The 14,922-nt window shown below is 31.3% G+C and overlaps 1 protein-coding gene across 1 annotated transcript; it reads right to left on the bottom strand.

Annotated features, from left to right (window-relative positions):
- Positions 1-4,862: 4,862 nt before the first annotated feature.
- LOC132037660 (probable glycosyltransferase At3g07620) lies at positions 4,863-11,869 on the bottom strand. Its single transcript, XM_059428207.1, has 4 exons — positions 11,670-11,869; positions 11,040-11,272; positions 6,374-6,722; positions 4,863-5,656 (listed from the first exon to the last, which is right to left on the bottom strand). Exons 1-4 carry the CDS (start codon positions 11,835-11,837, stop codon positions 4,994-4,996), a joined length of 1,413 nt encoding a protein of 470 aa, XP_059284190.1. The 5' UTR covers positions 11,838-11,869; the 3' UTR covers positions 4,863-4,993.
- Between the last annotated feature and the right edge of the window lie 3,053 nt (positions 11,870-14,922).

The raw sequence follows: 14,922 nt of genomic DNA, 5'->3' as shown, positions 1-14,922 counted from the left end.
ATTTGAATTAGTTTTTGAACTCTTGTTTGTACCAAACTAGATCTACGAAGGGAATTCAACAGTTTATATATAATAACAACAAAAAGTATTTTACTCTTACGCAATATAATCTTTTGGTGAATGGATTCAATTGAACACCCTTGTCACAATCAAGCTACACCATTGTGTTCGGTCCTTAATATGTTCTAAATTGGCTGTAGTTGTGGGCCTGTGGCCCTGCCAAATATCATGTTGACTGTCTTCATAATTGTTTTTATATAAATTTTACCTTCATTCTTAGTAGTCCAAAATGATCCAAATGGCCATGGAGACAGTAAATTAGCACGATCACAGACATTGTTTTCTTCTTTTAAATGAAATTAGGCTGCTGGGAATAGGAGGAAGGAAGTCATGTAAAACGTTTTTTTGTTTGGGTCATAATGTAAAACGTTCCGATCACTCCAATGGAAAAGAAAAAAAAAATGGTCCCTGCTTAATTTGCTGAAAAGATTAAAATTAAGGAATAAAGAGTCCCACAACAACCAATCATTGTTATCCAAGAAGCTTTTTCATGCTGCTGGTTCCTCTATCTTCTTTTTTCCTTTTTCCCTCACCAAAGAGATTATCTATTTTTCTTGTACAATTGCATCTTTATTATTCCCTCCATTTTATATGGCGAGCTAACATTTTGAAATAGATTACAAAAACACAAATTGAAAATAAAAGAAAGTATAAAATAATACTTTAGGTTTATGAGCCTATGGGGTAATTAATCGCAAATCTAACATGTCTTATTTTTATTGTCAGTACAAACAGGAGATAAGGGTGGGATAAGAAACGAAAATAGTAACATGAGAGCCACCCAATCCACGATGGAAAATTCACCACCAATTCAAGTCTTTCTTCTATAGTTCAGTTTACTTTGTTCCATTTTTATTTTTTTTTTTGGCCGGGGTTGGGGGTTTGGTGGTGAGGGTAGAATTATGGAGAAAGCAGATAAAGGTATGGAGGTTTTTAAGTGTAATTAGGACTTACACTTAGTGTAGTTTGGCTTAGGAACAAAGTGATGCAGGCATTAATAATATAGAAAATTTTATATATTATAAGAATTAGTAATGCATGATTATTTATCGTTAGATGTTTAATGTTGAAAAAAACAGTTTTTGGGCCTAGCATATACATAAGGAGTGTTAGTGACTGTCCATTAGTTAGTTCAACTTTTAACTCTAACATTGTTTATTTAAGTATATCACTATGGGTGTTAGAAGACGCGCACGATAAAAAAAAAATTATAAACCGTCTAGGTTATGCTTTATTCTTTGTACTCTTTAGGCTGTGGAAATGGAGAGCCTTCGCCTCGTGAAAATTTCCGATGGTCGGTAACAAAAGTCGTGGTTGCCGCATATCCTCTTCCGCTAAAGAGAAACCCGTAAGGCTCCTAAAATAGTTTTCTTAGTAGGTGTTTGGCCATGCGTTTTCAAACCATGGTTTGAAACCATGACCCCAAACCAGCGTTTGGACATGCATTTTCACTCATGGTTTCAAACCCCAAATCATTCCAAAAGGCATGATTTGGGGTTTGAAACCATGGTTTCAACTTTTTTAAATATAAAATTTAACCCATAAGTTTATATTTTGTAAAAAAAGACCCATAAGTTGGTAGATATTTTTAATAATTACCCCCATCAATCATTTACCAATCTCATTAACTTCCACCAACCTTTATTTATGTCTACTAACCTTTAATTTATGTGGGAGGATTATATTAAAGAGTAGTTACATTACTATTCATTTTAAATTTTCGTTTTTATTAAACTAAAGTTTAATTAATTGATGTTATATTTTTTAGAAAGGCCTTCTAGTAGTGTACTAATTTTGTTATGAACTATGACTTGCTCATTTGGTAAGATTGTATAAGAATTTAGAATGTTTTGATAGTTTTCACAATTTGTGGGGTTTTTATGTCTATAAGAGAAAATACAACTTAAAATTTTCAAATTGTATGTCCAAACATGGCTTGAAACCATCAAACCATGGTTTCAAACCATGTCCAAAAGGGGCCTTAGTAGGCGTTTGGACATGTGATATGAAACCATGAGATGAAATTAGCGTTTGGACATGCATTTCATCTCATGGTTACAAACCATGGTTTCAAATCCCAAATCATCCAAAAAGGCATGATTTGGGGTTTCAAACTATGGTTTCAAAAATTTTAAATATAAAACTTGATCCATAAGTTTATATTTTGTAAAAGACCCATAAGTTGGACTCTCACCAACCATTTACCAACCTTTATTTATGTCTACCATGTGGGAGGATTATATTAAAGAGTAGTTACATTACTATTCATGTTAAATTTTCTTTTTTATTGAACTAAAGTTTGATCAATTGATGTTGTATTTTTTAGAAAGGCTTTCTAGTAGCGTATTAATTTTGTTATGAACTATGACTTGCTCATTTGATAAGATTGTATAAGAATTGAAAATATTTTGATCGTTTTCACAACTTGTGGGGTTTTTATGTCTATAAGAAAAAATACAACTTAAGAAATCCAGATTGCATGTTCAAACATGGTTTCAAATCATAGTTTGGTCTTATGATTTCAAATCATGGTTTCAAACCATGTCCAGACGGCTCCTTAGAAGAGTGCAAATGCGAACGGAACAAGTAGAAGACTAGAATTTGGTGAATATATTAGAAGGAGACGAGTTCCAAACTATGCCCCGAGATTGGAGATTAGAGGGTCCGTCACCGCATGCAACGCACATGAATCTGCAATTAATGTTTAACACCTCCAATGCTTTGATCTTTTACTTATCCTGCTATTCAATTATTCAACGCAAAACATCTGTATTTCTCAGTTTATTTTCTTTTCTTTTGTGAAACATTAGTAACTTAATATGGAAACTGATGATGTTAAAGCATAAAGTTTACCAAATCAAATCAATTTACACACAATGATGTCTGCACATCTATATATAATATAAAGTTAGGCATAGACAAGGTGATGTGGCACCTCTGCGCCACCATTCACATTTATCTTTTTTCTCCTTTTTTCGACTTTTTTTCTAATTTTTTTAACCATTTATATGTTATATTAAAAAGAAACTCAAAAGTCACAAATTAATTCTCTTAATTATGTTGAATCACCCATGATATGTTACATTCCCCTCTGCAACCATTGGTTATTCATTGCTGGAATTTAATCTAGAAGTTGAAACATATTTGTTTCAATTAATAAGAAATTAAAGGAGTTGATCTCGTATTTGCAGGTTATGAAGGAGTTTTTATCATTAAGCTTGAAGGCTACCATATAGATATGCCTATCATTCAGCACATGCTTCTACTTCTAAGCTAATACAATGCCTTTATTTTCTGCTACTTTCTTAGTAACTTTAGATTTTTTAAATTTAATTTACTCCATTTAGTTGATAATTTTCTGATTCTGTAGGTGCAAGAAATGGTTGGAATGCTATTGTCTCATTCAAAGAAATGTTTTTGATGTACGTTTGATGTTGCCGAACGATGATCAACTATCTTTGCTCCTAGACGTTGTAGTGGAAACTATTTTGTCACCATATATTACAATTGAGTTTACATAGGTTTTGTAAGTTTTTGTGTTATTGATATTTGATACTTTCTCTTTGTGTTATGGATTGTGCCGTTTAGATACAAATATTTGAAAATAACTAAATAATTCCGATGTTATGGAACATTTTAATTATTCATATACTTCAACAATTTAATTAAATAATTGAACGATATGATTTGAAACAAATCATCTTAAGAGATTATATTAGTCTACTTATGATTGCTTGAAACGTACTCATCTGATGTATTTGCGTTATTTACGTATATGAGTTTCAAACATTTCCGCCTTCCCGGTTCTCATAAACAAATACACATAGCTTCTCAACAACTAGAGAGTTTGTAAGACAATTTCGTCGCACGCTCTCTTATTGTCATTTATTTTCTCAGTCTATTTCTTTTTTGTTTCCTTTCCTTTTTATTTTGTATTACTTTTTTTATAAGTTTTATTTGAAAAAAAATGAAAATAATGTTAACCTTATCAAAGCACAAGTGTCTCAATTCATAACACTAGAAAAAGGCATTAGAGGAAGAAGAAAAAGCAGGGACCGCCAGAATTAGATAACTGGATATTATTTATTCTCTTTGTTTCAATTTATTCGGCACTATTTTCGTTTTAATTGGTTCTACTCTTAATGAGAAACTTTTATGATCACACAAATATTATATTTTAAGACCACAAATTTTTAAAAGTCTTATAGTCACATATATAACATAAGCATATTTAGATCACAAGTTTTAAAAGGATTTATTTTTTCTTAGACTTCGTACCGAGTTAAAGAAATTGAAATGGAGAAAGCGCTAGTTTTTCTCTTTTTTTCATAATTCTTTTTGTTTCCTTTTTTCCTTGTCCGGGCATCTATACTGATTTATATGTGTTCTCAAATTTAACATGTAATCTCTATCCAAAAAATCTCTATCCAAAAAAAATTATGTATAGGAAATTAAAGAACCATGAAAAAAATCATAGTTCTAAAAAGATATTTGATTGGTAAAGATTGAGTTTTAAAAATTTATGACTTTAATATGCAACTTTTGTTCTCGACCGTGCGAACATACACTAGTTGATATATATACCAGGTTGGGCACAGCCTAACCCCCGCCAGCAAGGTGGATCTTATGGGGTGGGGGCGGGGGGAAGGAAAGAGAACCTCTCTGCACATTGAGCTTCATATTGAAATTGAGTTACTTTTCTGTTTATTTTTATACTGTTTAGCCGTCCACTAAAATATAGCCTTTAGATGTATATTTTTTTTTAATGTATATACATATAGTATACATAATTAATACTCTTTTTTGTATATATGGCTAGTAGATGTAATTATTTTTGTCGGGTTGCCAAATATGTAACTTTCCATTGCTTCTAACTAAAATTCTGATTGTAGTGTTCCATTTCAAAGGCACCATGATTTGGAAACTCAATAACCTAACCATGTATTCTGACATTCAATCTCCTCAACCATATAGAGTGAATAATCATGTGAAACACATCATATCTCTTCGGTGGATCATTTACCACAAAGTGCCTCTGTACTTGACTCACTCCCTCTAGTAACTTTTCATATCTTTCCTCAGAAATTCCTAGTAAAATATCTTTCAATTTTGGCAATTCACTCACTGAAACTTGAACTGAAAATTTGTCCCAATCAAGCACATCACTAAAAGGCAACACATAATTTTGTGAAATCAAAACTGGAACACACTCTGCATAAATTGCCTCCACAATTCTTGGACTTGCCACTTCATAACCACTTGGACATAGGCAAAATTTGCTTCTCTTCATCATTTCAACATAAGATAATTGTTCTGGAATTTTGCTATATACTCTTATATCTTCATCTTTTTCTTCCCAGAGTTGAAAAAGTATAGGACGAATTCGACCGTGCGAACGTCCTGCGAAGAATCCTAGTATTGTCTTGTTTGATTTTGGCAATGCTGAAATAAGTCCAGTAATGTTTCCAGTAAGGAGATTAATTTCTGGAAGTGGTACGTCTTTTCTTGGATTGAAGAACTCAGATGTATTGGCATTGCATAACACTCGTATGGAAGTGAAATACATTTGATGGATGTACCATGTAGCTCGAGGCCCCTACAAATGTATAAAGCTACGTTAACTAAGAAATTTAATATAACGTCTCATCATACCCAGTATAAAAGAGGTAGTCCCTCCATTTTATTTTATGTGTCTCAATTTAATTGGACACGGATTTAAAAGTGAAAAGAAGATTTTTGAATATATACCATACGTTTGGTTAGCTGATTGTAAATACTGGAGTAGTTGACAAGCACTTAGTGTTGAAGCGGATTTATAAATGAGCCGTATGTGTTTGGACAAAAATATTGAAATTGGTAATAAGTAGTTAATGTGTTTGGTAAAATAGTGTTGATAATCTAAAAAATACTAAGGATAAAACGGTAAAACTCTTAGTCAAACCAAAAGTGCTGATAAGCTAAAAAGATTATAAATTAGAGGAATCCGACTAATGACTTTTTGCTGATTTTTTCTTATAAGTATTTAGATGTTTACCAAATGCGTAAATAACTAAAAGATATTTACAAGCCAGTTAGACGAACTTATAAGCTTACCTGAAGCCACCTCACATTCTTAAACTTACCAAAAATACCATTTTTTTAAAACATGACATGTGATTCCTAGCTATAAGCGATAGTCATCAAGGGTAATCGAAAATCTGAACACCTATTAGAAACTTATTTCACATAGAAATATGATTTTTTAAAAACTGACTAAAAAGATAATTAAGACATATATTAAAACGGATGAAATCAATTTCAAGAGTGTACTTACCCAATCATGGCATGAAAGCATAAAATGATCAGCTCCAAGACTTCTATTCCAATAGGGGTATTTTGTCGACACAGTATGAACATAATCACGAACTATGCGTTCCAACACGGCCTTATCACGAATGATTGGATCAAAAAGGTGTTCAATGATCATAACAACACTAAAAGGAAGGAAATAGACATGAGCATTGTCAGGATTAAGAGTCCGAAAATGGGTGTTTGTTTCCATTAGGTTAATGAACATCCCTTCCATTGAGTATATATTCTTGCAAGGGCCGTAGTGAAATAAAGGGGGTTCTCCTTCTTCATATACATAAACTTTAAATAGTTTCTCCATTAGCAAGTAACTCCTGCATCATTTGGGAAGAAGCTAGAACTTGAGTAAGCACTAGTGATGGACATATATACTCCCTACGTACTATGTAACACTAATTTCACTAGTGTAAATGTATATTGTATACATATAATATAAATATTGTATAATATTATACATAGTATACATATAGTATAAATATTCTATTAAGGATGTACTACATTTATACATATAATATAAATATCGTATACATAAATATACATATGATCATTGTATATGTTTTTCTTCTATTTTGGCTAATGTCCGTAATTAATTTTGGCCGAGACAGGAGGGGATTCCTCATATGGTAAATACCCTCCACGTCCAATCTGAAGGTTGTGGGTTCGAGTCACTAAGGGAGCAAAAGGGGGAGTCCCTGGGGGAGGGTTAGAAAAAAAAAATTGGCTGACGTGCCAAAAATGAAAAAGCCCAACTAAAAATGTGTTCGAGCCGAATAGTTGGACGCTCAAGCTAAGATAGACCCCTTTGATGGGCCCATGCCCAACAAATGTATGCCTTGTCCAACTAAAATCTAGTCTTCCATCATGAGTCCATCTAAAATGAGCAAAACTAAACTTCTGAACCAAACTAATCAGAGGGAAGCCTAGTAAATTTTAATGGAATAATCTCAAACAATCATATAAAATAACGTAATTCAGGCACCAACACTAATTTAGAAAAATAGGATTTTCTTTCTTTTTCTTGTTTCTTTTAAATCTAAGTTCCGATGGAATGCAGCCATAAATAGTAAAAGAGAACCAGGTAAAAGGGTGGTTCATGTAACGGTTTATAGTCAAACGAATATTTAAAGATCGGCTCTTGAGTCACTCATACGTTGACATTTATGCTACTATAAATGTTAAAGTTGAATACACTAATTTAACACCATTCTTCTCTTATGTTTATACACAGAGCATGGTAATTGCGGAAGTAACGAGATCGATTGTAGAAATAAAATATGAATTCTTAAGTTTAGATCCCACGTTAAGGCTCAAGCTAATCAATCTGATGTAAATTTCACACTAATTGATTTTTTTTTTTTTTTTTTTTTTAGAAGTACCAAAAATAAATCTAGCTTCGAGCTCTCTAATCGGAGATACTTAGACAAAAACCTAGTTTTTGGCATGTTTAATCAATTCATCACCTAGTTTTTTTATGAGTTAATTAAGGGTAAAAAATACACCACACTATCAGTTGTTCACTTTTTGAACTATCACCAACTAGTTTGCAGAACACACTTCAACTATCAGTTGTTCACTTTTCATACCTGAACTATCACCAACTAGTTGAGGTGTGTTTTGTAAACAAGTTGGTGATAGTTTAGGTAGGAAACTCTCACACCTGATAATTCAGGTTGGAAACTCGAAAAAAGATTATACTTGAGGTGTGTTTTTGACCATTATCTATTTTTTTTGTTGTAAATGTCACCACTGTTTTCCAAAATCTTCATCAATTAAAGTGGATGAGAGGTCAAAGGGGCACTCAACTCTTTGAAATCAGCATAGTTTTAATAGTACTCCCTCCGTCCTAAAATAAGTGTCTTTTTAGAAAGAAAAGAAATCGTTTCAAAATAAGCGTTGTTTTAAGAATTCAAGCCAAAAAATAGTACATTGTTTTCAACTATGCCTTATATTAAAGAACTACTTTTCTTAATAGTGTTCAATATTCAAGAAACATCTACAAAGTAAACTATAACTTGTGTTTAGGGCTATACAAAGAAAACCGACAAACCGCACCAAATCGATAATTTGAGTCAAATCGAGAAAAAAAATCGACTAGTGGTTTGGTTTGAATTGGTTTGGTATTGGAAAAAAAAAAACCGATCATAATTGGTTTGGTTTGGTTTGGTTTTAACTAAAAAAAAGTCAAACCGAACCAAACCAACCCGACAATACATATACACAATTTTAAAAATATATTTTATTTGTAATGCAATCTATAAATATTTATTAAACTTTTCATAGTTTTTGTCTTTTATATGTTATTTCAAGCTTGGACTTAAAATTTTGAATGATCCAATAAGTTTTATAGTCCATAGATGTTAGCAATTCAAATAAAGTTCAAACTAAAACCAAATCAATGTTAATGCTAACAAAAGAAATTCAATTTTACCACCAGGAATGACAATAATGTTGGATATCTATTATTTAGTTTTACATTGATTTAGACAGTGAAAATACATAACTTAATTATGTTTTATTTTTGTCATGTAATTAATACTTATTAGCCATTATTATAGCTCGACTTAGTATTTTTAGATTATATCATTTTCATTATGACTTATTAATTAGTAATATTTATTTTATGCAATTTCATTATCTTTTTTGTTAAATATTTTATTACAATGTCATCACTCATCTCACGTTTGTGTTTTTTTCTTAAGAGACACCTTAATTATATAGTTGTATCTTACGATCACTAAAGAAATGTTTAAAGTAAAAGTTATATGTTTTATATGAAGATTTTTCCGAAAAAAATCAGAGAAAACCAAAAAAATCGAGAAAATCCGAGGTCAAAAAACCCGATTTATGTTGGTTTGGTTTATAGATTTTAAAACCCGATACAATTGATTTGATTTGGTATTTGAAAAATCCAAACCAACCTGAGCCATATACACCCCTACTTGTGTTTATTGTTTTTCTTAATGACATGAAATGAGCTAATTAAACGACACTTATTTTGAGACGGAGGGTGAATTAGATTTAACCATGCCTGTCCTTTCCCAATAGGAGCTCTAAAACCAAGTTTTACTCTAGATTTCCGTAACACGAGTTCGACAACAGAGTGTGCGTTCAGTATAATGGGAAATGTTTTCTAAAAACTATAAGTCATTGTCTGATGTTTGTTTGGCACCATTGGAAATGATTTCCGATAGAAGACATTTTCTTCTACAACGATCTCAACACAACTTATATCACAGCTCCACTCAACGCACTTATAATTATCAATCTTTAGTACTGAAAAGTTTCAGAAAAACAATATTTGACAAGTTATATTTTTATCAATATTTAATAAATATTTTTTCAGGAAAAGGTATTCAACTCTCTTATGAGCATTGTAACTTTTTTACTTGAAAATAAGTCATATTTTTGGAAAAATTTCCAGAAGAGATAATACTTTACTACTGAAGAAAGCAGGGAGAGAGAGAGAGAGAGATAATCTTTTTATTTTTTGGTAGAGGACTTATCCTTCAATATTTAAAATACATACAAGGAATGAATTAATAAGATTTTGGGAGGTAGTACTTAACGGAAATATATTGCCACTTACATCGTTAAGAATAAGTTTCTGAATTCCTATGTTAATTCTGCACAATTTATCTAGCGTAACAACTTTACAAGGGGTTTTCATTTATCATGTTCAATTCATTAAATTTACGTGTTATTTGCAGTGTTAGAAGAGACATGAATTAGTCAAAAAGTTCTCGGGGAAGACCGCCAATAGTTTAACTTAAAAACTGCATTGAACTTTCAATTTGTTTTCTTTCGTAATATTCGTTTTATGCAAGACCTTTCCATGAAATCTGTAGTTTCGTCTGTTTCTTTCTCGATTTATTTTAATCATTTGTTTATACTATAACTTTTCTATCTATTTACTTGTATGCTTTATACCCAACAAAAAAAAAACTATCTAGTTATTCCCTTTGTTCACTTTTACTTCTTAACTATCGTTAAAACATATTTTTCATTTTTATTTGTCAACTATATATCAAGAAAAAAAATATTTTTTTTCCATGTTTTACCCTTAATACATAACATTAACTACATCATTCCTCAAATTATTTCCCAAGTACATTGAGATCATACACCATTTAATATGAGTGTTATGGTAAAATATAAAAGGAGTACAAAATTCATTGTTGACAAGTAAAAGTGAATAAAGGAAGTTCTAAGATTAGTTACAGTTAAACATCTGGTAACCTAGACTAATTAGGTGAGTCACTTATTCTAATTAATTAAATCGCACTGATAGCATAGAAAAGATTATTTAAATTTGTCGATGTATACTCTCTAACTTGAGTCTTCACAAGTTTGGATACAGTTTTGGAAAACTTCCCGAAATCCAAAAAATTTATTGCTTGGTGTTCAAATTTCATTTTGGATATTGTCAACGTTTCTTACCCCTTCGAAAAAACATCCTTAATTAGCCCGCTCCAAAAGAATGGTGCATTCCAATATTTCCTTACTAAAAAGCTTTTATAGTCATATAATATATATACATTATGATATATTTAATACTACAAGTTTCAAGTCAAACTATAACAAACATAGTAAAACTGAGTAGTAGATTATATTCATTACATATACCTACGTACCTGTGAAAGGCATGAGCATTTCTGTAAACATCTCCTTGAGGAACATAATCTGCATCTTCATATGGGGACTCATTGCTACCATTGAGAATGGTTTCTCTTATTAAAGACCTGGCTTTTGTAAGACCTGCTTCTATCTTCTCCATATTCTCATCTTTCTTCTTCCCTCTTCTCAACTTTGTTTCTGTTTTCAAGTCCTTTTTCAGATTCTTCACTGCTCTATCCATTTTTGCATTCTATATTTCACCAAAGAAAGAACGTTCTCACTCATATTTCACCAAAGAAAAAGCGTTCACACTCATTAATTAGAAGTTGTTACAAGAACAACAACAACGTAACATACCAAGTGCAGTTCCACAAGTGGGGTCTGGGGAAGGTAGAGAATACGCAGACCTTACCCCTACCTCGTGGATGTAGAGAGGCTGTTTCGGAAAAACCCTCGGCTCAAGTAACGCATATCAAAACAGATTTAAAAGAAGACAACAGAAGTAACGACAATATATTAAATAAAAGGGGAAGATTAATTAGAAGTTGTTAAAACACTAAATCACATAGCAAGAGTACAACAAACAAAATATAGATATAGTACACTATAATTAAAAAAGAATGAGGAGAAATAATTGTTGTTGTTACATTGAAAGTTGGGTAGAGAGCTGTTTTAGGGTTAGGAAGGGAAGCAACAACTCGGAGAGAAGAAGGGGTCCATGACCATGAGAAAGCAACATCGTCTTGATTTGTGAGAGCCAAGAAAGCTATGACAGAAAAAGCAAGAAAATTAACGCATGAACAAAATTCTCTCATCTCTCTCTTTACTTTATTTTGTTGAGTACGTACAGCTAGTCTATGCGAAAGACTGTTAAGAAATGGTGATATATTGTAATAGTGTTATATATGGAGGAAACCTAGGCGGTCAGCGTGTTATTGGGACCCCTTTTAATTATGGCTTTCATTTTTAATTTCGTCCCTCCCAAGAGAAGCTAAGGTCAACTGGTCAAGTGATCTCCTTTATTTTATGAATATGAATAATCTGGAAAACTAATGTAGTCATTAAATACTCCAGTAGGACTAGATATATCGAGGAACGTAAAAACACTTTCGTAAAACGCAAAACACAAAGAAAGATAGCAATTTATATGTTCAGTCATAATATAATTAAGTAATTAAATATATAATATGTCTCTAATGTGATATCAAAGCACATAAGGATTTTGGATTCAAATTAGAACACTATCGTCTTCAATATAAAACCCAACGCCTGGATTTATTTTACTACACTCTCTCATCTCTCTTTGTTCATCATCAGTACATGTGTGAATTATGGAAAAACTGTTGATAAATGGTAGTGATCCATATATTGATGATTACATTGAGATGGAGGAAACCCCAGGTGGTCAGCGTGTTATTAGGAGCTTTCTAGCTAATTATGGTTTAATTTGCAGCACTTCTCATGCATCCCTCCCCATTTATCAAGCTAAGGTAATTAAAGTCTCCCTTATTTAAATTTGCTTATACTATTTAAAAAATTGGAAAAGGTCCAAATATGAATTAAAGTATTTGAAATTGAGCAGATATGTCCTTAATTAATAGTTTAGCTCACATATATAGTACCCTTACCCTTCAACGGTTGGTCCAAATATGCTCTTAAATTAATTGGAGCCCCAAATTGACCTAATTAACTGGTTAATAAGCGAAAAATGACCAAATATATCCTTAAACTAGGACACATACCCGTGCTTCGCGCGGTTATTAAATAAAATTAAAAAAATTAACCAAAAATCAATCTTTTTTCTTCTATCAATGTTATATTCTATTCATGTAATTCTTCTTGTCAAGAACTCTTGTGTTGCTCTAATTTCCTAGCTACTTTCATGTTCTTTTTCTTTGTCATGTCCTCTTTTGCTGTGTTGTTTTTATTTATTCTTAGTGACATTAAGATGAATGAAAAGATATTTTTCCATGAATTTAAAGTTCGACATATTCGGCTAAATAATCTTTTCATATAAGAATTTCAAACTTATATACAACTCATTCAACGGAATATTATAATATCGAAATCTTAAATTCTAAAAGACAATTTAGTTTACTCACACTTTGTACAACTATCACTAAATTTACTCTTCTTCCTAGTCTTGCAGTGCATAACTTCATCTAAATGAATTTTGATCTAATATAATCTTAGATAAATATACAATATATAGTCCTTTTTATTGCTCATCAACTTTCGTTTGATATACTATAATATCATATAATTATACAATATACGTTTCTATTTTCAAACGTTAAACCAAATAAATGAGAATTTCAAAATTATATGAAGTTATTTAAATGAAATAAGGTTATTAAGAAAGATTATCATATGCACAGAAGAAAAAAAAAAAGTCATCTATCTATACAATTATCGTAGGATTAGCAAGACTTGGAGAATTTGGAATGTCAACAGTTTAGTTTTCACGGTTGAGAGTATCACAAACAAAGCTATAAAAGAATATATCGAACGATGTGAGGAGTAGTTACAAAATATCTACATAGCTGAATAGGAAAACGAAATTTGAAGAAAATATTCACATATACACAAAAACAAAGCTAAATCTAAAATGAAGGTAATAATCACATAAGAAAAAAGAATATTTGATGAAACTTAAACGGTTTAGTCCAGAAAGAAGATAATATATGCAATGAAATATTCAGGTAGTCCGAAAATAATTATTCTGTCAATATATCTTTAAAGATCCACCAACACTTTTCAACGCAACTCTATAGTACCATTTCTCAATTACAACAATTGCCAATCCAACGTACCTTTTAATCAACCAACACACGTTGAAAGTAGCTTCCAAATCATCCTAAATTGGGAAGACATTTAAAGAAAGAACAATTCAATTATCCACAATACCAAAATCGCACAAAAATGCATGTATTATAGTTAAATAGCGAGGGGAAGTTACAAATGAATATATCATAGTTAAATAGTGAGGGGAAGTTGAATAGAGCTGGTAATTGGAGAATATAAAGATGGTTAAATCTCATAGGCAAATTAATTTATTTATTTTTTTAGAAAAAAAAAAAAAAAAAAAAAAAAAAAAAAAAAAAACCTTAATGTAACATAGAACGAAAAAATGCAAAACTAAATAAAAGTTAACCTTAAAAACTTGGAACGTAATATCCATGTCTGCTAGACTTCAAAGCTAGCCAACTACAGCCTCATCAAACTAATAGATAAATAATATTCTCACAAATTAATAATCAAATAAATAAAATTACCACAAACTCGTTAATTCGAACAGAATCTCCAACAAAAAGAAAGAGATACCTATTGTATATCTTCACTTGTTCTTCGGCTGTCGAAATTTCAGTTTATCCATATAGATCTACTTCTTTCACTTCTTCATTTTTATCCTTACTATTGTTGTTCGGATTATTCACTATGGTATTCTGTTTGGTACTCGATATTGTTGAAATTTTCATGGACTGCTAGTCATGTAATGTCGAACGACACCTTTAGATGAGTAGATATATATGTTTTTTATCTAAATGACTCAAATAAGAATGAGAATGTAATAATGAGATTATTACCTCCATTAAAGTGGAATATGAAAGGTTGTAGCATTCCGTAAATAGGGAACATAAGAAGGTTGTAACTAGGGGTGGCAAACGGGTGGGTCGAGTCGGATATGGGTCGGGTCGAAAATGGGTTGACAAAAAACGGATCGACATATTTAACACGAAAAATGGGTTGTAATATGGATATCCATATTATCCATATTATCCAAAGCTACTTCAAAGATGTTGGCTTCATGTAGCCAATATGGAGAAGATTAATTTACCATTTTGTCCACAAATCCAATCTCTAATACATGGGTCAGAAGAATAGAACTTCGAACCTATG

The sequence above is a fragment of the Lycium ferocissimum genome, chromosome 11, assembly GCF_029784015.1.
Source record: "Lycium ferocissimum isolate CSIRO_LF1 chromosome 11, AGI_CSIRO_Lferr_CH_V1, whole genome shotgun sequence".
Taxonomy (NCBI): domain Eukaryota; kingdom Viridiplantae; phylum Streptophyta; class Magnoliopsida; order Solanales; family Solanaceae; genus Lycium; species Lycium ferocissimum.
Note: the sequence above shows the minus strand (reverse complement) of the source record. Positions and strands in the feature narration are given on the sequence as shown.

Excerpts from the sequence above, each read along its gene's own strand:
- LOC132037660 (XM_059428207.1), bottom strand. The coding sequence starts at position 11,837 with ATGAGAGAATTTTGTTCATGCGTTAATTTTCTTGCTTTTTCTGTCATA. Across the intron at positions 11,273-11,669 it reads CTCTCTACCCAACTTTCAAT|AATGCAAAAATGGATAGAGC; the intron begins GTAACAACAACA and ends GGTGAAATATAG. Across the intron at positions 5,657-6,373 it reads TGCTTTCATGCCATGATTGG|GGGCCTCGAGCTACATGGTA; the intron begins GTAAGTACACTC and ends ATACATTTGTAG.